General features: G+C 34.3%; 1 protein-coding gene across 7 annotated transcripts in view; it reads right to left on the bottom strand.

Annotated features, from left to right (window-relative positions):
• STXBP5 (syntaxin binding protein 5) overlaps nt 1-23,232 on the bottom strand; it is a 170,711-nt gene that overhangs the window by 18,427 nt on the left and 129,052 nt on the right. For 5 of the 7 annotated variants that reach the window (XM_058735568.1, XM_058735570.1, XM_058735571.1 and 2 more), the window contains 5 exons: nt 21,351-21,401; nt 15,763-16,002; nt 13,944-14,313; nt 12,819-12,984; nt 2,876-2,987 (listed from right to left, as the gene is read on the bottom strand). In XM_058735568.1, coding sequence (XP_058591551.1) covers nt 2,876-2,987; nt 12,819-12,984; nt 13,944-14,313; nt 15,763-16,002; nt 21,351-21,401 — 939 coding nt within the window. The remainder of the gene's footprint in view (nt 1-2,875; nt 2,988-12,818; nt 12,985-13,943; nt 14,314-15,762; nt 16,003-21,350; nt 21,402-23,232) is intronic. The other 2 variants (XM_058735573.1, XM_058735574.1) reach the window with 1 other exon arrangement.

The following is a 23,232-nucleotide window of genomic DNA, read 5'->3' as shown; positions in this document are numbered from 1 at the left end:
TGTAACAGAAAACAAAACCCACAAATGGACCCACAACTATATAATCAACTCATCTTTGACAAAGCAGGAAAGAATATCCAATGGAAAAAAGATAGTCTCTTCAACAAATGGTGCTGAGAACACTGGACAGCAACATGCAGAAGAATGAAACTAGATCACTTTCTCTTACATACACAAAAATAAATTTAAAATGGATGAAAGACCTAAATGTAAGCCAGGAAACAATCAAAATCTAGAGAGTAACACAGGCAGCAACCTCTTTCACCTAGGCCATAGCACTTTTTACTAGACATGTCGCTGAAGGCAAGGGAAATGAAAGCAAACATGACCTATGAGGACTTCATCAAGATAAAAAGCTTCTGCACAGTGAAGAAACAATCAACAAAACTAAAAGGCAGCCTACAGAACAGGAAATGTTTGCAAACAACGTATCTATGAAGTATTAGTATCCAAAATCTATAAAGAACTTATCAAAATCAACAACCAAAAAACAAGTAACCCAGTTAAGATATGGGCAGAAGACATGAATAGACACTTTTCCAAAGAAGACATCCAGATGGCTAACAGACACATGAAAAGATGCTCAATATCACTCATAATCAGAGAAATAGAAACCAAAACCATGATGAGATACCACCTCACATCTGTCAGAATGACTAAAATGAATCACACAAGAAGCAACAGGTGTTGATTCCCCTTTCTCCACATCCTCATCCTCTTGCACTGCTGGTGGGAATACAAACTGGTGCAACCACTCTGGAGAACAGTGTGGAGGTTCCTCAAAAAAACTAAAAACAGAACTACTGTACAATCTAGCAATTGCACTATTATGTATTTACCCAAAGGATACAAAAATAGATTTGAAGGGGCACATGAACCCTAATGTTTATATAGCAGCATTATCAACAATAGCCAAACTATGGAGACAGCCCAAATGTCCATTGACTGATGAATGGATAAAGAAGACATGGTGTGTGTGTGTGTGTGTATACATATATATACACATGTGTATATATATATATATATACATATGTGTGTATATATATATACATGTGTACATATATGTACATATATACACATGTGTGTATATATACATATGTGTATATATATACATGTGTACATATGTGTATATATATACATATGTATATATATATATATATATATATATATATATATACATATATATATAATATTACCCAGTCATCAAAAAGAATGAAATCTTGCCATTTGCAATGATTTGGATGGAACTAGAATGTATTATACTAAGTGAAATAAATCTTTCAGAGAAAGACAAATATATAATTTTTACTGATGTGAAACAAAACAGCTGAATATATGGGAAAGAGGGGAAGAGAAGAAAGGGAAAAAAAAAACCACAAGGGACTCTTAAGGACAGAAAACAAACTGAGAGTTGATGGAGGGACGTGGGTGGGAGATGGGCTAGATGGGTGATGGGTATTAAGGAAGACAGTTGTGATGAGCAGAGGGTGTTGTATGTAAGTGATGAATCACTGAATTCTTTTATTTTTTATTTTTTAAAAATTTATTTATTTTGAGGGAGACAGACTGTGAGCAGGGGAGGGGAGAGAGTGAGGGAGAAACTCAAGCAGGCTCTGTGCTGCCAGTGCAGAACTCGATGTGGGGCTTGAACCCACGAAACTGTGAGAGCATGACTTGAGCTGAAATCAAGAATCAGACTCTCTACTGACTGAGCCACCCAAGCGCCCACTGAATTCTACTTCTGAAACTGATGCTGCACTATATATTAACTAAAATTTGAATTAAAAAAATTGAAAGTAAAAACTGTAAAAAAAGGAAAAAAAAAAAAAAAAGATCCCATCCTTGCCTGTTCTAGGAGCCTGCCTAGCTCATATGAACACAGTTTAGTATCTCAGCCTCCTGCTTCAGATTAGCAAAGCACTCCAGAGGAAGATTGGCTTCAGTTTTTTAGGCTCAGCACTCTGGGTTCCCATCCTTCCCTATGAATAGTGTTCTTTACTATACCATTAGCTCTTTGATATTTTAAAGAATTTTAAAAAATACATTTTTAAAATTTTGTGTTACTCTATCAATTATCCTTGGTGAGACTGTTATTCCAAATTATCAGCTGCCCATAGCTTGAAGAACAGTCTTCATTTTTCACAGTGAACTAAAACTGACTGATTCCCAGCACCAAGATGATTGATCAATCATCTGGACAAGTCCTGAAAGTTAAATTGCACTGCACTGCAACTTAATGATATTTAATCTTATAGTTTTTCTAATTAGTCAAGCAAACACGAAAGGAAAATTCTAACGTATCTTTCCAAAACAGAAAGAGAATAAAAGGAAAAAAAATAAGGATAGATAACAGCTATTTGAAAGAAAGGTCAAACATTCAAGGATTCATTAGCTCATTCAAGGACCAATTTCTACTCTGTGCCAATTATGTGGAAGGTAGTAAATGAACGAGATTTTGCTATTTTAAGTAACTTTTTACTGCAATGAGAATAGTACTAGAGGTTTCCTAAGATAAATGTTTAGGTAAAACACTTTTTCAAAGTTAAGGTCACCAAATGAAGTTAATAATAGAATTGAAATAATAAAAGATCATATTTAATGAAAATAAAACACTTTCTAAATTATTCATTAAGTTGTGAATACTCATTTTTAACCACCCGAACCTATTCTGATCTTGGTTCCCTGAGCAATATATTCCCCTGATACTGGTTAGAATGACCAAAAAAAAAATGTCCTTTTGCTAAAAACATGGATATATTAATTGTTGTGACAAAGAGAAAAAGGTGAACATAATTTATGCATGTAAGAAAAGCCTACATGGCTTGAATGCTTCAGTTTTAAAGATATAATATCCAAATTAAATCAGTCAACTTACACAGTTCTTCTCTATCAAGAGATTGTGCACCACCTCCAAATAAGCCTTTAAAGAATCCCCTGTTTGGTGCTTCAGGTGTTTCTACAGGAGTGAAGAGTTCGCCCAACATCTCCTTTAAAATCAAAACAAATTGTAATTGGTAAAGTTACAGGGAGACGAAACTATAATTCACAAAACCATCACTGCAAATTCTTCAACTTAAGCTTATAACATTACCTGTTGAGATTCAGAAACAATTAATGAGCATATTTCAAGTGATCAGATCTAGTACATACCGACTTAATCAAACAGTTAAAACTAAATTGACTAAAATGAACTTGCTGTTTGCTACTTTGTCTCAATTATCTTCATCATACTTCAAGCAAAGATGATATTCCTGCTTAAACTGTAAGAGGATTCCAATCTTTATGACAGCATTATCCCTTAATTCTTAATATCAAGAATTGATAACTGGATTAATAATTAGGTCTTCCTACATTAGAAAGAAGAAAAGCTACTAGGAAGATGAGAAGTTTAGTGTAATGATAATACATGATTTTGGAATTATCACTTTCAGCTGAGTCAGAAAATTAATAACTTAGAAAGATACATCAACTTCTGTTTTCATAAATATAGCCCAGGAAAAGAATTATGCCAACATACACCTGGAACTTCAGAATTCTGGTAGGGAGATTGAAAGGCTTCTTTCTGCCTTGTCTGAAATTACTGTCACTACTCTTCAGAGCACAGAAATGGTGAAACTACCTCAGGAGACAAGAAAGGTTGCTGACATATTAATGATTTTGTAGATAAATACATAGAGAGGGAAGAGGAAGTTCTATAAAAGAAGGAAAGCAGCAACATTATATAAGGCAGCTCCGGGAAGCTTTAGAAGCAAAATAAAACTATAGTGAACTTTGGAGGCTGCACTTCTGCCCACTGATGAGAAGTGGCTATGATAAAAAAGACAAGTACATTATTGGTTCCAGGTAGGAGTTCTGCTGTATCTGATTTTACATTATTATAGTTGAAAATGAAGTATGTATTTTTTGATTTCCTTAGGGCTGGGCTAAGAAAGTTAATGATGAATGTCCAAAGACTTTACTTTTAAACATATTCATATTAATACTGCCTCTCCAACCAGATTATAAACGGAAGAGAGAATTGTTAACACTATATAACACAGTTTCACCTACAATGTTGAAGTGGATTGAAACCTATACATTTTAGTTTTCTTTCCTCCAAATTTCTACAAAGTGGAGTAAAACTGGAATGTAAAATTTCCTTTAGTCCATAAAACAAACTTGTTAAAACTCACCGTAGAAACTGATAATGATTATTTAATTCAAATTTATATTAGATGATATAACAAAGGTGATTTCCAATCATTTTTATACTGTGCTATACAGATTCCCATTTAAACTATATTTATTAAATTGATACAACAAAAAATGGCAAACAGCTACCATTTGAGTGTCTTTTATGCTAAATCAAGAGTAATATGACATATAATGAGTGACAGTATAAAGATATGCATTTTAAAGTTTATTTTAAAATCATGGTTTAGAATTCTGAATTTATTTGGTGTTTAATAAGCTTACAATTTGATAAATATAAAGTAAGAAATATAAAAAAAAAACAGATTATAGCTATAAATGAAGAATCACTTATAGTGGAGAAATGACTGGAACCAGCATAAACTTTGGAACCACACAGACTTGGGTTTGATTCTCATCTCTGCCTTTTACTCACAGAGGAATCTTATGCAAATCAATCTCTCAAAGAACTCGTTTCCCCAACTTTAAAAAGAAAAGATAATAACACTTAACCTCAGGAATGTTATCAAGATTAAAGATAATGAACAACATATAAAGGGCCAAGAGTAGACACTCAATGATATAAACACTAAAATTAGAGAAAAAACTCCTTTCACACAATTAAAGATGAAACAAATTATAAAATACAGAAATTACTTATCAAGAGATCAACAATATGAATAGATTATCTTTAAAGGAAGGTTAATAGGGATTTCTTAGAGTCTGCAGTCTCAGTATTAAGATTTGGGGAGAAACACTGATATTAAAAAAGTATATATTACAAAACTATTAAATAGTGTCTGTAGATTTTTTGCTTGTGCTTAAATAAGGATTTTACTGGGGAAGCTGGGTGGTTCAGTCGGTTGAACTTGACTCTTGATTTTGGCTTAGGTCAGGTCATGATCTCAGTTTTGTGAGTTCAAGGCCCCTTGTCAGTCTCCGTGCTGACCCTGCAGAGCCTGCTTGAGATTCTCTCTGTTTCTCTCTCTCTCTGCTCCTCCCCTGCTCATGTTCTGTCTCTCTCAAAATAAATAAATGAACTTAAAAACAATTATTAAAAAAAGTAAGGATTTACCTATGATTAAATTTACTATTTAGAATGATTAATTTTAATTTCTAGTGATGCTGGTGAAATCTGAATTAGGTTTGTATTTCCTATGATATCTTTCTACATCTAGTAACAGTAAATTAACTATTGTTAGATTCATTCATAATAGTGTTATCAACAGTTCACTTTTTTTATTGTGGAGTTGTATTCTACTGTATGGATATACTATAATTTGATTTTTCATTCATCTGTCGATGGACACTTGGGTAGTTTCTGGTTTTTTGGCTAGTACAAATAAAATAGCTATGAATATAATTTCCTTTTCTCTTGAGTTAAAAAACTAAGAGTAGAATGGCTGGGTCTTTGGTTTATGAATGTTTAACTTTTTAAGAAACTTCTAAGCTGTCTTCCAAAGTGGGTGTACTGAAGCAGTGTAGACCTTTTACATCCTTGTGAAAACGTGGCATGGTATTCTTTTTACAGCCTTTCTAGTAAGTGTTTAATGGTGTCTCATTGTGGTTATAATTTGCAGTTCTGTAAGGCCTAAGAATATTGAACATCTTTTCATGGTGAAGCATCTGTTCAAATACTTTGCCCATGTTTTTATTGGGTTGTTTTATCTACTTTCTGAGGACTTTTACAGAATCTTTTACATATTCTGGATTTAAGTCCCTTATGGATATATGTTTTGTCAAGGCTTTCTTCCAGCTTGTGGCTTATCTTTTTATTTCTTAAATGTCATTAAAGAGCAGAAGTTTTACATTTTGTTGAAGTTGTCAATTTGTTCTTTTATGGGCAGTGAGTCTGGTGTTATAGCTAAGAAATCTTTGCCTAACCCAAGTTAACAAAAATCTTCTCTTATATTCCTTCTAAAAGTTGTATGGTTTTAGGATTTACATGTAAGTCTATGATTCATTTTGAATCAAATGCTATATATATTGTGAGGCACGAATTAAAGTTCTTTTTTTTTTTATTTTAATTTCCAATTTTTCCAGCATAATTTGTTGGAAAGGTACTCCTTTCTCAGGTGTATTGCCTTCATCAAAAATCAATTGTCCATATATATGAGGGTTTATTTCTAAACTCTATATTCTGTTACATTGATCCATTTATCTAATTTGATGTCAGTATCATGTTCTTTTTATCACCGTAGCATTATAACTCCTAAAACCAGGTGGTATAAGTCCTTCAACTTTATTCTTTTTCAGAGTTGTTTTGCCTATTCTAGGTCCCATGAATCTCTATAGGGATTTTAGAATAAACTTATCAATTCTTATAAAAAAAAATCCTACTGGTATTTTGTTTGAGATTGCCTCAATATAGATCAATTTTGGGAAAACTGGTATTTTAACAATATTGAATTTTCTGACCTATGAACAAAGTACATATTTCAATTTATTCATGTCATTAAAAATTTCTTTCAGTGTTTTGTGATCTTCAATGTACAGGTCTTTGATATTTTTTGTCAGATTTATCCCAATGTAGTTCATATTTTTTGTTGCTATTATAGATGGTGCTTTTTAAATGTCAATTTCCCAATGCCCATTGCTAGTATAGAATTTTTTTTTTTTTTGCATATTGATCTCATACCCTGCATCCCTGTCAAACTCATTCATTATTTCTAGTAGGCTTTTGGATAGATTTTCTAGATAGATGATCATGTCATCTATGAGTAACAGCAGGCTTACTTTTCCTTTCCAACTGAGATGCCTTTTCTTTCTTTTTCTGGCCTGAATGCACTGGCTAGAACCTTAAATACAACAATGAATAGACGTTTTGAGAGTGAGCATCCTTTTCTAGCTCCTGATTTTAAGAAAAAATAATTCAGTATCTCATCACTAAATATGTTAGCTGTAGATTTTCCCTAGACGTCCTTTAAGCTCCCTTTTATTCCTTCTTTGCTGAGGTTTTTCTTCTTTTAATTAAGACATGGATGTTGGATTTTGTCAATTGCTGCTAGCTTACTAATATGATGAAATTACACCGATTGATTTACAAATGTTAAAGACAATTTTACATTCCTGGGATAAATCCCACTTGGTCATGATGAATTATGACCAGAATTATCCTTCGAAATACTGTTGGATTCAATTTGTTAAAATTTTGTTTAGAATTTTTAAACCTGTATTTGTGAAGTATATTGGTCTATATAGAATTTTCTTGTAATGTATATCTATTTTTCATATCATGTTAATTGTAGCTTCTAGAATGAGTATGGAAGGATTTTTCCACTTTGAGTTTTGAGTTTTGTGTAGAACTGGTATTTTTTCCTCCTAAAAATGTTGACAGAAATCACTAGTGAAGCCATCTGGGCCTGCAATTTTCTTCTCAATTATTCCAATAGATATTCTTCAGGTTATCTATTTTTTTTTTTTTTTTTTTTAGTGATCTTTGGTAATTTGTGTCTCTCTAGGAATTTGTCCGTTTCATCTAAGTTTTTGAGTTAATTGGCATATTACCCATTTTAATATTTGTAGAATATAGTAATGCCACTTCTCTCATTCTTGACACTGGTAATTTGTAACTTCTCTCTTAATAATCGACTGGCCTGAGATCAATTTTATTGGTTTCAGAGATCAAGTTTTAGTTTTATTGATGTTTTTCTACTGTTTCCTTGTTTCTATTTCTGTTTACTATTTTCCACTTGGATATTTATTATTTTCTTTCTTGTGCTTACTTTGGGTTTAAGTTGCTTTTCCTTTCTAGTTTCTTATAGTGGAAACTGAGGTCACTAATTTGATGTTTTTTTTTTTTTTTTTTTTTTTTAATATAAGTGGTTTAGTGCTACAAATTTGTCAAGTTTAAACACTCAGTTGCTTTGGGGCACCTGGGTGGCTCAGTCGATTAAGTGTGTGACTTCGGCTCAGGTCATGATCTCATGGTTTGTGGGTTTGAGCCCGGCGTCGGGCTCTGTGCTGACTGCTTGCTCAAAGCCTGGAGGTTGCTTCGGATTCTGTGTCTCCTTCTCTCTCTTCCCCTCCCCTGCTCGCGCACTTACTCTGTCTCTCAAAAATAAATGCAAAAAAAAAAAAAAAAAATTAAACACTCAGTTGTTTTTTCTACTGCTATGTTTTCAAGTTACTTAATCTTTTCTTCTGCATTGTCTAACCTGTTGTTAATCCCAACCAGTATATTTTTCATCTCAAAAACTACAGTTTTCATCTCTAGAAGATTGATTTTGGTCTTTTGTACCTTCCATGTTTCCACTTAACTTTTTGAATATGTGAAATATTATAACTGGTTTGATGCCCTTCTGTACTAATTCTAATGTTTGTGTCAGTTCTGGTTTGGTTTCTTTTAAAGATCGATTCTTCTTCTCATTGTGGATATTTTCTTATTGATTTGACGGGATGCCAGACCTTTTGATTTTTATCTTGTTAAGTACTAGATATCTTTCATTTCTCTAAGTCATCTTCAGCTTCATTCTGGGATACTAGGAAACATTTCGATCCTTTTGGGTTTTCCTTTTATGATTTGTTAGGCAGGTCTCAAGCAGTGATTATTTTAAGGCTAATTATTCTTCAAATAATGAGCCTGGACCGTCCTGAGTACTCTACCTAATTGTTCACTGAAGTAGTCTGAATATAATGGCCATCTAAAATATCAGGTTCTAATCCTAGGGGCACCGCGGTGGCTGAGTAGGTTAAGTGTCTGACTTTGGCTCAGGTCAAGATCTCTCGGTTTGTGAGCTCAAGCCCCATGTTGGGCTCTGTGTTGACAACTCAGAACGTGGAGCCTGTTTCAAATTCTGTGTGTGTGTGTCTCTCTCTCTGCCCCTCACCTGCTAGCACGCTATGTCTCTCTCTCTCAAAAAATAAATAAAATAAACATTAAAAAAAATTAAAAAAATAAAAAAGAGTCCGACACTCAAAAGAAAAATGACCCTCTCTACACCTTGATGTTGGCTTAGTGAAAATCATTTCAGATTTTTGACTTCCCAAAGTGTGAGAGAATAAATTTATGTTGTTTTTGGCCACCAAGTTTGTGGTGATTTGTTATAGCAGCTCTGGGAAACTAACACATTCATGAATTATAAACTTTTTTAGCTTGGCTGTTGAGAACGGGCACTTATTTCTGGCCCTGGGACCAGGCACAATTCCCTCTAATTCTCCCCTCCTTTCAGATGGTTCTTTCCCAGGCCGGAGAGTTTATCCACATGCATGTGCTCGATAATACTCTACTGAGTACTCTCAGAGGACCAGGGTTCTCTCTATATACAGCTCTCTCCTCTCTGGTACTGTCTTCTAAGAACTCTTAACTTACTTGGTCTTCCCAGACTCTTGGTTCTGTCTCCTCTACATGGGAAGTTGTTCAGACTCCGCCTCAGTACCTTCCCCCTATGCCATGCTCTGAAACCTCTATCAAGGCATTAAAGCTGGGGTACTTCTTTGTTTCTTGTCTCTTGGGGATTACTTTCCTTCACTGCTTAATGCCCAGGATTGTGAAAACTGTTGTTTCGTGTTTATGTCTGCTCTTTTTGGGTGGCTTTAGGCAGGAGGGTTATTACTCTGGTCCCTATTATTCCCTGTGGGCTGGAAACTCCATTAATGTTTGTAGGCATCTTCTTTATTTTTTTGGTTAAAGCAAAATGAATGCACAATGTATTAGGGCATTCTGGAAACCAAGGATTAGTGTTTATAAAGTTCATGGTATTTAAATCACACTTTTACCAAAGCATTATTTTTAAGCACTGAAAACACAGAAGTAAATAAAATGTCAGTAATGTCCAAAGAGAACATTCTATCACAAACTGCTTAGAGTTCATTTTTTTCATTTATATCATGAAGGCAGACAGCAGATAGTTATTAAAATAAATTGAGTGTACTACTAAATGACCATTTCATTAAAAAGTAAATGGGTAAAGTTTACTGCAGCTGTTACTGATTTTTACTGAAATAAAACACTGACCAAAGAATAGATCTGATTCCCAAAAAGTGATGAAGTTTAAAATTTTGAATAGTTGAATTAAGGCCACACTTCAGATGAAAATGAATTAGGAATATATTCAATTGTCCATTGAATTAATATTGTACTTAATACTGTAACAATTTTACTAGTGAAAGAAAACTAAAGAAAAATTTTACCTTTCCCAGAAAAAGCAAAAGTTTAGTTCAGAAACCGAGGAATCTTTGTAAAAACAACTCCACCCAAACGTAAATGGAAATTTATATCTAAAATGTCATGTATGTAATTCTATTTCACTCTCAAGGTTTATAATATCATTAGAAGGACATTTCCAGGACAGTCTAGCTTACTGAAAAATACTAACATCTGACAGCACCAACTCTTTATCAAGCACGATGCTAAGCCCTTTATGTGCACTGTCTTCTTTAATTCACCCCATATTCTTTGTAATCCTATTAAAATTTTTTTTTCTGAGGAACCTCCACACTGATGCATAGGGGCACTTGTACCCCAATGTTTGTAGCAGCACTCTCAACAATAGCCAAATTATGGAAAGAGCCTAAATGTCCATCAACTGATGAATGGATAAAGAAATTGTGGTTTATATACACAATGGAATACTACGTGGCAATGAGAAAAAATGAAATATGGCCTTTTGTAGCAACGTGGATGGAACTGGAGAGTGTGATGCTAAGTGAAATAAGCCATACAGAGAAAGACAGATACCATATGGTTTCACTCTTATGTGGATCCTGAGAAACGTAACAGAAACCCATGGGGGAGGGGAAGGAAAAAAAAAAAAAAAAAGAGGTTAGAGTGGGAGAGAGCCAAAGCATAAGAGACTGTTAAAAAACTGAGAACAAAGTGAGGGCTGATGGGGGGTGGGAGGGAGGGCAGGGTGGGTGATGGGTATTGAGGAGGGCACCTTTTGGGATGAGCACTGGGTGTTGTATGGAAACCAATTTGACAGTAAATTTCATATATTAAAAAATTAAAAAAAAAAATAAATAAATAAATAAAAAATAAAAGAAAATAAAATAAAATACTGCAGAGGAAAACAGTGAAAAAAAAATTTTTTTTTGATGTTTTATTTATTTTTGAGACAGAGAGAGACAGAGCATGAGCTCCGAGGGGAGGGGCAGAGAGAGAGGGAGACACAGAATCCGAAGCAGGCTTCAGGCTCTGAGCTGTCGGCACAGAGCCCGACACGGGGCTTGAACTCACAAACCGCGAGATCATGACCTAAGCCGAAGTCGCACGCTTCACCAACTGAGCCATCCAGGCACCCCTGTAATCCTATTTTTAAAGATGATGAGGCTTAGAGGCAGTAAGTAACCTGTCCAAGGTCATATAATTGTGTAATTATTATCAAGAATGGGACTTAAATTCAGTCTTGACTCTAAAGCTCATATTCGAAAAAAGCCACAAATTTAAACGTACAAATAAATAAAACAGGGCTAATTAATTGTAAAATCTTACATTATAAAGTTCCCTTAAAAAGAAAAGTTCCCTTATATAAGGGTTTCCTCTAAATATCAAATAATATTTTAGCTCAGTATTTCAATAGCATTTTTATTTTAAAATGTGAAACTAGATGGATCATTTTTAAAAATGTTTATTTTGAGAGACTGCACCCATGAGCGTGCACAAATAGGGGAGGGGTAGACAGAGAGGGAGAGAGAGAATCCCAAAAAAGGCTCTGTGCTGTCAGTGCAGAGCCAGATGTGGGGCTCGGTCTCATGAACAACGACGTCATGACCTGAGCTGAAATCACAAGTTGGACACTTAACCAACTAAAGCCCCCCAGGCGCCTCTAGACTGGTCATTTCTAATATACAGTTGACCCCTGAACAGTGTGAAGGATCAACTGCCAACTGCCACGTATAATAAAAAATCCACGTATAACTTCTGAATCCCCCAAAACTTTGCTAATAGTGTACTGTGGACCAGAAGCTTTACTGACAACATCAACAGTGGGTTAGCACATATTTTACGTATTATATTACATACTGTATCCTTACACTGAAGTAAGTTAGAGGAAAGAAAATGTTAAAACCATGAGGCAAAGAAAATACATTTGCACTACTATACTGAATTTATTGAAAAAATCTGTGTATTTAAGTGGACCTGTGTGGTTCAAACACACCTTGTTCAAGGGTCAACTGTATATGCAAGCACATAAGGCACTTGAATATTAAAACAAGAAACCATTTTGTATTTAAACAATGTCAGATCAACCAAAATATTCAGAGAAAAACTATAAAACCTTATTTTTTCTTTTACGTATATATATCCTCGTGAATAGAGTATATAAGAAGGGATGACACGATTAGCCGTAAAACAGACATAATTATTTTCACATTTACCTACTTCCTTCAAAAAGATTTTCCTGTGTGTATAATAGATATTTATTATACGTGGAGAGTGTGTATAAAATGTATATAACATTTCATGTTTCTTTGCCATCACTGGAGAGAAAAAATACGGATCAATGAGAGAAGTCCCTCTTGTAACAAGAGTCTGATGAAGATACTTTATAACAAGTCTCAAAACATATGGTCTGAAAGTCAGGCTTTGAATTTTCCTATGCAGGTTCATTTGTATACTCCTGAGAGTGTAAGAGATGAACAAAAATAAGGGACCTTAGAGAGTATTTCACCTCTGAAGAGATTATAGCAATATTTTTGTTATTTACCTGAAGATTTTCACAGGTCTCTTGACTGTAAGTCAGTCTCTGGATCTCTGTAGGTGAAACAAGATATAATGCTTGTCCATTGTTGGTGAAGCAGAATGTTCTGGCTATCCGCATGTTGGTGAGGGGCAAGTAATACACATCCAGTAGAGGTCTTAAACTAGGCAAACTTGAGAAAAATATTGAAAAGTCATTAATAAGAAACAAGGTAGGTTTTGGAAAACAGTATGGAGGGTCCTGAAAAGGTTAAACTAGAACTACCTTATGATCCAGCAACTGCACAACTGGGTATTTACCCAAAGAATAGGAGAACACCAATTCAAAGGGATACGTGCACCCCTATGTTTACAGTAGCATTATTTACAGCAGCAAGATATGGAGGCGGCCCAAGTGTCTATTGACTGATGAATGGAATAAAGAAGATCCACATCTTCTTCCATATATTCTACACACACACACACACACACACAAATATTATTCAGCCATAAAAAAGAATCAAGACTTGTCATTTGCAAGGACATGGACAGAACTAGAGAGTACAATGCTAAGTGAAATAAGTCAGAGAAAGACAAATACCGTATGATTTCAGTCTTGTGTGGAATTTAAGAAACAAAACAAACAAGCAATAGGAAAAAATAAGAATGAGAGAGACAAATCAAGAAACAGACTCTTAATTACAGAGAACAAAGCGATGGTTACCAGATGGGAGTGGGGTCAAGGGATGGGTGAAATAGGTGACGGTGATGAAGAAGTACACTAGTCATGAGGAGTATCAGGTAACGTATGGAAGGGTTGAACTACCAGGTGCACACCTGAAACTAACAGAACACTGTACGTTCACTAACTGGAATTCAAAAAAATAACAGAGTAGGTTTCGACTTGAACAGAGTATTATAGAAGACAAAAATGGCAGGATCCTGCAAACCTGATGATTTAGTATACTTGAGAGGGAGATAAAATTGATTTGTATTCCTCATAAAGTTGTTCACAATTAAGTGAATAACAATAAATTCTCAGTGTATAAGACCGTAAACAAAAGCGTTTCATTTCAATGGACTTTAACTCTGTAATGTTGTGTTTTGAGGGTGTATATGCTCTATTTGTGTTTTAGGAAAATGTGTAACTCACCTAAAAGTCATAATATGTCCGTTGGCGCAGAAACAGGCAAGGCAGATACTGTTATTCAATGCTACGATGTCTCCACGAAGCACAAACGAGGTCTCTGTAATGTTTTGCTTGTAAGCGCAGTTCTGAGATGGCAGTGAGATGACTTTTGCTTGCTTTTCAGAACATATCACTGCATACTGGTTTTCACAAATTTCCTGAGAAGAGGAGGGGGATACGGAGACAGGCCGTCGTTTCTTTGATTTCTCCTTCTCATCTTTTTCTTCAGGAACATTGTGTTCTCTCCAGGATTCATATGCAGGCGGTACTAAGCAGCCTGTGGTATCCAGGAATGCCATTCTCAGGATCGCTCCTTTCAACCTCAATATAGTACCTAAAACACGTAAGTAACAACTACTTGAATCGCCACAGCAAATGTATTTACTCCAACTCTGACACACAGGAGACACTCCAAAACACACAGAATGGACATAAGGCTGGAATTGTACACCGGCTTCCCGAAGGGATTCAATCTTCAAGCATGTAGCTGAATCTGGAAAATGATATCAGAACTACATGCCCCGGACAGACACACCACATGTCTGGAGCTATGTCTTCTCTCCTATCTGGCAAGTGTACTACCAACGAGTGTGAGAGCAGGTAGGTGACACCTAGAGCTGCATTAATATGGCAGACACCGTGGCTACAAAGTCCTTGAAATGCGGCCTGTCCACACGGTGGCACACTCTGAGAATCAAACACACACGTGCCGGTTCTGAAGACTTAGTACAAAAAAAGTTAAAAGTAAAATACCTTGACAACTTAAAAATACTGATTTCATGTTGAAATGATAGCATTGTGGATACATTAGGCTAAATAAAGTGTTATGAAAATTAATTTCATTTTTTTAAACATTTTTAATATGACTACTAGAGTACTTAAAATTCTTTAAGTGATTTCTCTTTCCAGGTTTTCTTCCTATACAGATATTTGTTGTTTACTAATAAGAAACAAGATTAGTAAGAAGATTATCATTATGGAACCTTTTCTAACAGTGAAGCATATAGAATATACTCAAATATTTATTGAGTTGAATGAGTAAATCAAACTATTTCTTTGGTATTGTACAAATTATCATTAAAATCAAAATTATATTTTAAATTTCAAGTAATGTTAAAGTCCACTGTATAAACAAGGGATACACTAATGAGCTCAATCATGTTTTTTTCTATCTAAATCAGCATCAATTAGTAATGAAAACCAGGTTTCTCAGTTATTTCCAGGTCTTTCAGATTCCATATACATTTGATGAAATTCAATCTCATTTTCAACATATGAAGATCATAAATATTTTCTTCTTAAAATTTGCTATTAAGTCAGCTTTTCCTAATAGTTCAAAGGAGAAAAGTAACCTATTTTAAGAGTTCACATTTAGAGATTAAAAATAGCCAACTGTATGATGTTTTAGAAAATGCTTTTTGCTTTTTCTCCTAACTATGGTACCATCCTTTTGCTTACAGAACACAGTATTTTAAGGTATCCTACAATGCATTAGAAGAACAGGTTTTGGGTTTTTTTTTGTTTTTTGTTTTTTTTTCATTTTCTTACATAGTAATCATTATAGACATGATTCTAGACTTAAGGGGAAAAAAAAAAAAAAGCAAGACCAGAATGGCTGTATAAATACATGATTTTCTGGAACTTTATTCCATGTATTCTGTCGCTAAAAACACAAGACTAAATTTCTCCACTTAGAATTCTTAGATCGATCCCAAAACGAAGAACAAGGGCTTCTACTAAAAGTCCGATCTTTAACGTAAGTACAGCATGAAAGCATACATACCACTTGGAGACACAATGACTGGCTGAAGAAGTCTTTGCTCTCCTCCGGGTGGAAGGTTCAGTGCAATGACAAGCACTGTTCCCAGAGTAGTACCAACCCATAAACATGGGGAAGGAGATGAATCTGCCTTTCGAGTAAAAGTTTCACAGAAATGAAGAGCAGAGATGGCTTCTCGGGATTCTTTATCAATGCTGGTTACGCTAGAACTCCGTGATCGGCTGAAGGAATTATCTTTTATATCTGAAATGATTTAAAATGTTGTGAGATTGTCCAAGTTATAAAGTATCCTATTTTCTTATTTGGTATGAATTTGGCCAAAGAGTTAATCTGCAAAAAGACAAAACCTATCGCATGTTTTAATTAATTTAATATTTAATTATTTAGTCTCTTTTAATTAAAAAGAAAAACAATTCACTTCTATGCTAATAATTATTTTCCTTTGCTGAAACATAAAATACAAACAGATAAATTCACACTTCTTAGAAGCGAGCTGGGTGCAGTCCAGTGAATTTGTGGATGTGTGATCTGCACGGGTTTTGGTGCTGTGCTTTGTTGGTATCCTGGTTGTTTTTCGAATCTTGGCCCTTACCAGCACCATCTTTTCTCTTGATGCTGTTTCTTCCTTTGGTGATACAGTGTCATGGTTTGGCAGAACTAGAAAAGCATGGTTACTTTCAATTATTTATAATCGAAATTATAAATCCTGTTCTAGGGAGCAACGCTTAAGATGCGTTTCATTTTGGTTACTCCCTTTCACTTTGCCTACATACATCTGGTGGGATGCCAAGTCCTAAGTTATTTTACCCCAGTGTTGTTCCCTTCTTTCCATTACCAATCAACTTCCATCACCCTTCATTCAGGCTTTCGTTACCATTCATAGACTACCGCACAATTCCCAAGTAGTCTCCCCACCCTCACTCTGTCACTGCTCTAACATAACTCAATTGAGTTTTACAAGGTACAGCCATAATTCTATCACTTCTATTTAAAAACTCTTCAGTGGCTCTTTATTTGAGCATGCTTAACATTTTACTCAGGTTTTTAAGACTCTCCACAACATATTTCCAACTCCCCTTGGTGGCCCTATCTTCCAATGCTACCCTGCTTTCAGAACCTTGAGAGAACAAAAGGAGTCATTCGTTGTTCTCCAGACCTACCTTGCACTCACCTACTTTAGACTTTTGCTTGTGATTTCTTTCTGACTGGTTCCTGCGTCTCACTCTTTTCTCTACCTATCAAGATCGTGCTTATTTGCTATCTCAGGTACTGTCATCTTCATGAAGTTTATCTTGACCCCGAAAATTGTATATGGTTTTTCTCTTTTTTGAATCTCGATAGCTTCTTCTCTCCCATGGCACTAAGAGTACATTTGTTCTGTAGTTCTTTTGGGCTTGTCTTAGGCCTCACTCTCAAGTGACTCTGAGTTTCTTGAGTACAGGTGCTGTGTCATTTTGATGCCCTATAAGATTTAGCATAGTGTCTGGCATATACTAATATCCAACAAATACTTGCTGAAGACAGATCTGTAGGTGAAAGTATCTAAAATGGTATGTGCTGGTGCAACAACTTTGGGATATTAAAACTTCTAGTACTTTCTACTGTTCATATCTAATAACTATTTCCTCCAATCACATAGTTTCAGTGCTATCACAAAAGAAATGACTTCATATGTCATGAAAAATAAAAACACATTCAAGTCTTTTAAAATGTATTTTATTAAATAAAAAACGTATAAATGAATCCTAGCTGTACCTCCTCTAAAAGCGTTTGTAATCAAATTTAGATTCATACATTGACAATATTTCCCCAAATGATAATTATATACAACAGAATTTTGATTATCACTGGCCTCTGAAAATAATACAGCTACTAGTTATGGCAACAGGATGGGCAATCTCTAACTATAGTTCCTAAACATGTCTCTTTTATACCCTGTTTGACACAGTAAAAAAGAACTACTTCCTGTAAATATGACAACTTTCCATAAGCAAAAGCTCATTACTGGATGAATGCGGTAATGTTAAATATATAAATTGATTCCAAATGTTACCTCTGAAGTTTTCAAAGTTATTTTGGTAAAATAATAGAAATTTAATTATTTTACTTAAATTTTAAGTGACTGCTACATCCAATGTGGGGCCCAGACTTATAACTCCGAGATCAAGAGTCACATGCTCTACCAACTGAGCCAGCCAGGTGCCCCAAATAGTAGAAAATTTAAATTTAGTAGATGGCTGATAGATATTAAAGAGGGCACTTGTGATGAGCACTGGGTGTTGAATTTAAGTGATGAATCTGAATTCTACTCCTGAAATCAATATTGCACTGTGTGTTAACTAAAATTTAAATAAAAATCAATCAATAAATAAAATATTTAACGAAACATACACATGCAAGGTGATTGGACATATATTTTCAGTTGTGACCTAGTATAAAGACAGAAATCCATAAAAATTTGATAATACAAGAAAATCTAATATAAATATACATTTGATAAGAAAATTTGATAATATAAATTTCATTATAAATTAATCTGTGTAAAATTTCTTACTGTTATCTACTGTTAAAATTACAATAGGTGATTCACAACATATCTATACTTCAAATGTTAATTACAGGACAAATAAACAGTGTTTTAATTTAATGGAATAATTTAACTATATAAAATTCATAAGCTACAACTGCATTTGTATTATGACTTCTCTATAAAAATTAGATCACCAAAGAAACTCTGAAAATGAACTGAATCAGAATCAATATTTAACTTACAAAATCCTTTTTTTCAAGGTTATTTATTTTGAGAGAGAGAAGAGTGCACGGGCACAAGAAAGAGTGGGGGAGGGGCAGACAGAGGGGAGAGAGAGAGAGAGAGAGAGAGAGAGAGAGAGAGAGAATGAGAATGAATCCCAAGCAGGCCACACATGGTCAGTTCAGAGTCAATACTGGGCTCCAATTCACGAAGTGCAAGATCTTGACCTGAGCCGAAATCAAGAGTTGGATGCTTAACCTACTGAGCCCCCCAGGCATCCCTGAACTTACAAAATTCTATATGCCCAGAACTGTTTGAAAACCAGTTAGAATTTTTAGCAGTTCATGAATTATAATTTATACTATTGTTAAATCACATGTTGTCGATCTTTGTGGCTTGAATCTTAGAAATTGGGCAAGCTAAACAAATGGAATAGAAATTTTATTAAGAGCAGAAATGAAAATAGCTATCGCTAAGCAAGGCCTACCATATGATACATACTCTCATTAACACTTTACATTTATCATTCTATTGAATCCACTTAACAACTGAAAAGTTTTATGACCACAATATAACAAATAATAAAACAGACACTTAGGTTAAATAACTTTCCCAGGATGACAGAGCTAATTAGTAGGAGTCAGGACTTGAGTCATGTCCAAGTCCAAAACTTTCTTAGGCAACTCCATATAAACAAGGGATTAGTCACACCACCAATATACAAAGGGAGGGTTTGGATTATTATTGAGAATTAAAGTTCAGTCTTTAAATACAAAAAATATATTTGAACATGGGGTGTTTCTGGAAGATCTAAACTCAGATAACATTCGTCATTAATGCCATCCAACTGTAGGTGTTATAAGCATGTCACAAAATCATTGCTTTCATGTTACTCTGGATGCTTAGAACATTCTACCTATGTATATTCCCCTCTCCTTCCCACATAGAGCTTTATGTAATATTTTATTCCCTCCGTCAAAACATAATGCCAAGAGATGAGTTTGGTCAGGGTAAATTCTAGGACATAAAACTAATTCACATCAAGGTATAAAAGTCTAATTTTTTCCCCCCTCTGGTGGTTGACACTTGAAAAGTAACATCAGAGGTCTAACAATATCACCCATGGTTCCTGAGACTGGGCCATAGAATACAGGATGGTGAAGATATAGTACAAGTGCAATGTTGCACAATTTCCTTATAAGCCAAAGTGAATTCTAGTCACAGAAGGTTCCAGAGCTGCAGGAATAGTCCCAACAGCTTCAGCTGCTTTGGGAACATCTGACAGTTTGAGCCTATCAATAGAGTTGTTGTTCCCCATTGACTCCCCAGCCAATATAAAACAATTACCAGCTAAGAATCTCTAAAAATAGTTTAGCAGCACAATGACACGAAGGGAAATTACTTAGGCAGCACAGAGACTGTTCCAAGGTATGTAGCAATCAGTTATTGGCTTAGGGCAGTGAAATACATGGGCATGTAAGCTAAAACATGAACTTCATAAAGATGATCTATAAATAAGTATGGAGTATACCTGCTGATTACATTACTTACATAATTTATAAGTGTGAATATTCTTTTTAAAAATAATTATGCTCTTTTTATGAATTTTAAAAGTACTTCTACATATGTCGTCTCATATTTTTAAGATACTAGAAGAGACAAAAACATTTTAACTCACAGTATTTAGTGTTAATGAAATTACGGGCCTCTTAGAGAGTCTGATGAAAACTCTGCCTCTCAGATACACTTGGTTTCAAATTACATCTGTCATTTATATAGTGAAGGGAACTATTCCCTTCTCAAAACATGTTATCCTACACTCTAGAATTAATTCTGGTTCCCTTAACATCAGTGTTAGTACAGGATTCTACTAAACTGTTTTTCCTTATGTTCAGGAATGAAACCTTGTACTCTGACAACGGAAGATATTATGCCTTCTCACTAATAATCACATGCTCTCTATCAGTACAACTGAGATAAGACTATGACATGGAAATGCTAAAATTAGAATGGTGAAATGGGCCAATATCTAAGTTTGTATTACTTAAAAAGACAGTCAAGGAATCTAAGGAATAAATAGTGAAAAGATAATGGGTGTGAGCAAATGCAAGGGAGGAAATCTAGTTATTTCTATGACAAAGATGGGTGAAATCATCTTCAGCCAGTCTACTTTTTATTAAAAATAATTGCAATTTCTGAAATTAAAAAAAAAAAGGTGAGTTATTTAAAATGAAATGTTGCAAGTTTATTTTTATTTTTATTGGAATGTCATTTGTCCCTATTCTGTGATATCGGGGAGCTGTTTTTGAGCTGGTATAAAGCAAAAGGAAATGTGTGAATGAATTCATTCTGTTTACCTAGTGCATTAGTTGTAAAGAAAGTGCTACAGAAAAAGGAATACTTCCCAATTTATTATCACCAAAAGTAATAATGATTCTTGATACGAGAAATTCAATGTAATACAGAAAACTAATTTACTGTGAAAATGTTGTAAGTTTATAAAGTTCAAATAAGTTTTCAGATAGTTAAATGGGACATAATAACTTTTAATAGAACTTAATCTGAAATTGCACAAATTTCAATCTTACACTAAATTTTGTTTAGAATAAAGTATGAGAACTGAGAAAATATATTATTTTGGTTTGCTTGAAATTATAATCTTTTATAATTTACAGATGACATTCTAGAGGCTATTAATCCTTAAACTTCTTACTCCTTTTAAACTTGATTTCTGATAAAAATCTAGTCTATCGTAATTTTAAATCTTCTGATTTCCTGGTCTTCCCCTTGAAGGGAGTTTAACTACTATGGATTTTATTCATTTATTTATTTTACTTACCTAAGTCAGGCTTTAGGTCAGTAGGCAAGCTTAACTTCCTTGACATCTTTGCTGAAAAATAAAACGCATTTTTAAAGTTCTGAAGAGTATATGATTCATATTAATACCAACTGCTCTTCCAGATAGAAGTGAATACTTTTATTACTACATCTAGATGCTAAGATAATTAAAATATGATTAATAATATTATGGGTGGAAAGTAAATCTTATTTTCAATTTTTTAAGAAGTTTGTACTTACTTGGTACACTATCTTTGTGTGTGTGAAGCTCTTACTTCAAGAAAGCTTTTTAAATTCTAACTGTTAATTATTTCTCAGGCTCACAGGAAAGGGTTAGGCTTTTCTAAGAGAAGCAAAGTCATTTCTTAGTAGGAAGATGCAGATAAGGACAACAGAGGCAGAAGACTGAGTTTGGGTAATCGATATAATAAAACCTTTCCAGCTCATCTTCATAGCCACTGAGGTCATTATTTTTTAAGTTAATCTTTAGAACATAGGACAGCCTCTATCTAAGATTAAATTTAAGTGTTTGACTACATCATAAAACTATCTGGGTTCACCTATTCTGGATATACATTAACACCACTATTTACATGTCAGTGAAAGACAAAAGTCATGCTCAATCTAAAATTATGGTATTTACAAAAATATAAACTCTGCGTATGTCAATTTCTAATTTAGCATCAGAATAATAAAAAAGCCTATTCTAAACTTACTGGAATTCACTTTCCATCCTCAAAGTCAGTTATTGCCTTAATCTAGGAAGTGACTTAAAGTTAGGAGTTCTTTATATCTATTGTGTTAGTGGCAATGCATGCATAACAGAATAGTGCTTCCTATGTAAAATACTGAAAAAGCACTTGTTAATACATGAATGCATATATTGGGTTAAATTTCGGGCCGTTAAGAGATACTTAAAGCACAGACCCTGCTAGTCCATAAGGGCGCCATGTAAACAAAGAGAAATCCAGTCATAGTATATAACTTCCACATCTAAAAAAATGACAAATCCAGTATTAGGCAAGAGGCATTAGGCAAACTGGGAAGGGGTGGGGGAAATCAAGTTTTCATTTCCAAGTTTCATTAATCATCATCTTTTAAAAAATAAAAATGAGTCAAATATAAAATCAGTCCTATCCCATTTTCACCCAGATGTAATCAATGTCAGTTAAAAGATAAAATGTACTACAAAACTAGCCAGTGAAATCTACGGTTAGTTGATTTTATATAAATGGTTGCTGTTGTATTTAATATCCAATTCCCTAAAATTAGAAGATATTATACTCCCAAAACCATCTTCTAGAATATAGTATTAATACTTTCAAAAGAATTCAAAGGTTTTCACCAAATATCATAAGTACAATGTACATAGACTGATAAATAACATCTGTATAATATACATGTAATCTGAAGTATTCAAAAAATCAGTCTGGTAGAGTATAAAGATATGACTCGGATGATGCCGATGCCTCTCTAGACTCCACTACTCTACTCTGACCCAGTTATTCTTTCAGGCCAGTGCTTATCCAAAACTTGAATGTACACATCAATCACCTGGCAAACTTGTTAAATCAGATTCGGATTCTATACTCTTGGACTAGGGCCTGAGATCTTACACTTCCAGCAAGTTCCCAGGAAATGCCAATGCTTCTGGTCTATGAACCACACTTTGAGGAACCAGATCCCTAGACCAAAAGAAACTTCAGGAGAGGAACCAAAACTAATTGAGCAAACCCAGTATGCATATGTATATGTTAGTTCACTGTAAACATTCCCAGGACAAGCTTCAATACTTAGTTTGTAAAATGTAGTGGTTAGGACTTGATTAGGCATCAGATCAAACCTGAGATGGAAGCCACTTCATCCAACTACCAAGTGTGTGT

Source organism: Neofelis nebulosa, chromosome 6, assembly GCF_028018385.1.
Source record: "Neofelis nebulosa isolate mNeoNeb1 chromosome 6, mNeoNeb1.pri, whole genome shotgun sequence".
In the NCBI taxonomy this organism is placed as follows: domain Eukaryota; kingdom Metazoa; phylum Chordata; class Mammalia; order Carnivora; family Felidae; genus Neofelis; species Neofelis nebulosa.
Note: the sequence above shows the minus strand (reverse complement) of the source record. Positions and strands in the feature narration are given on the sequence as shown.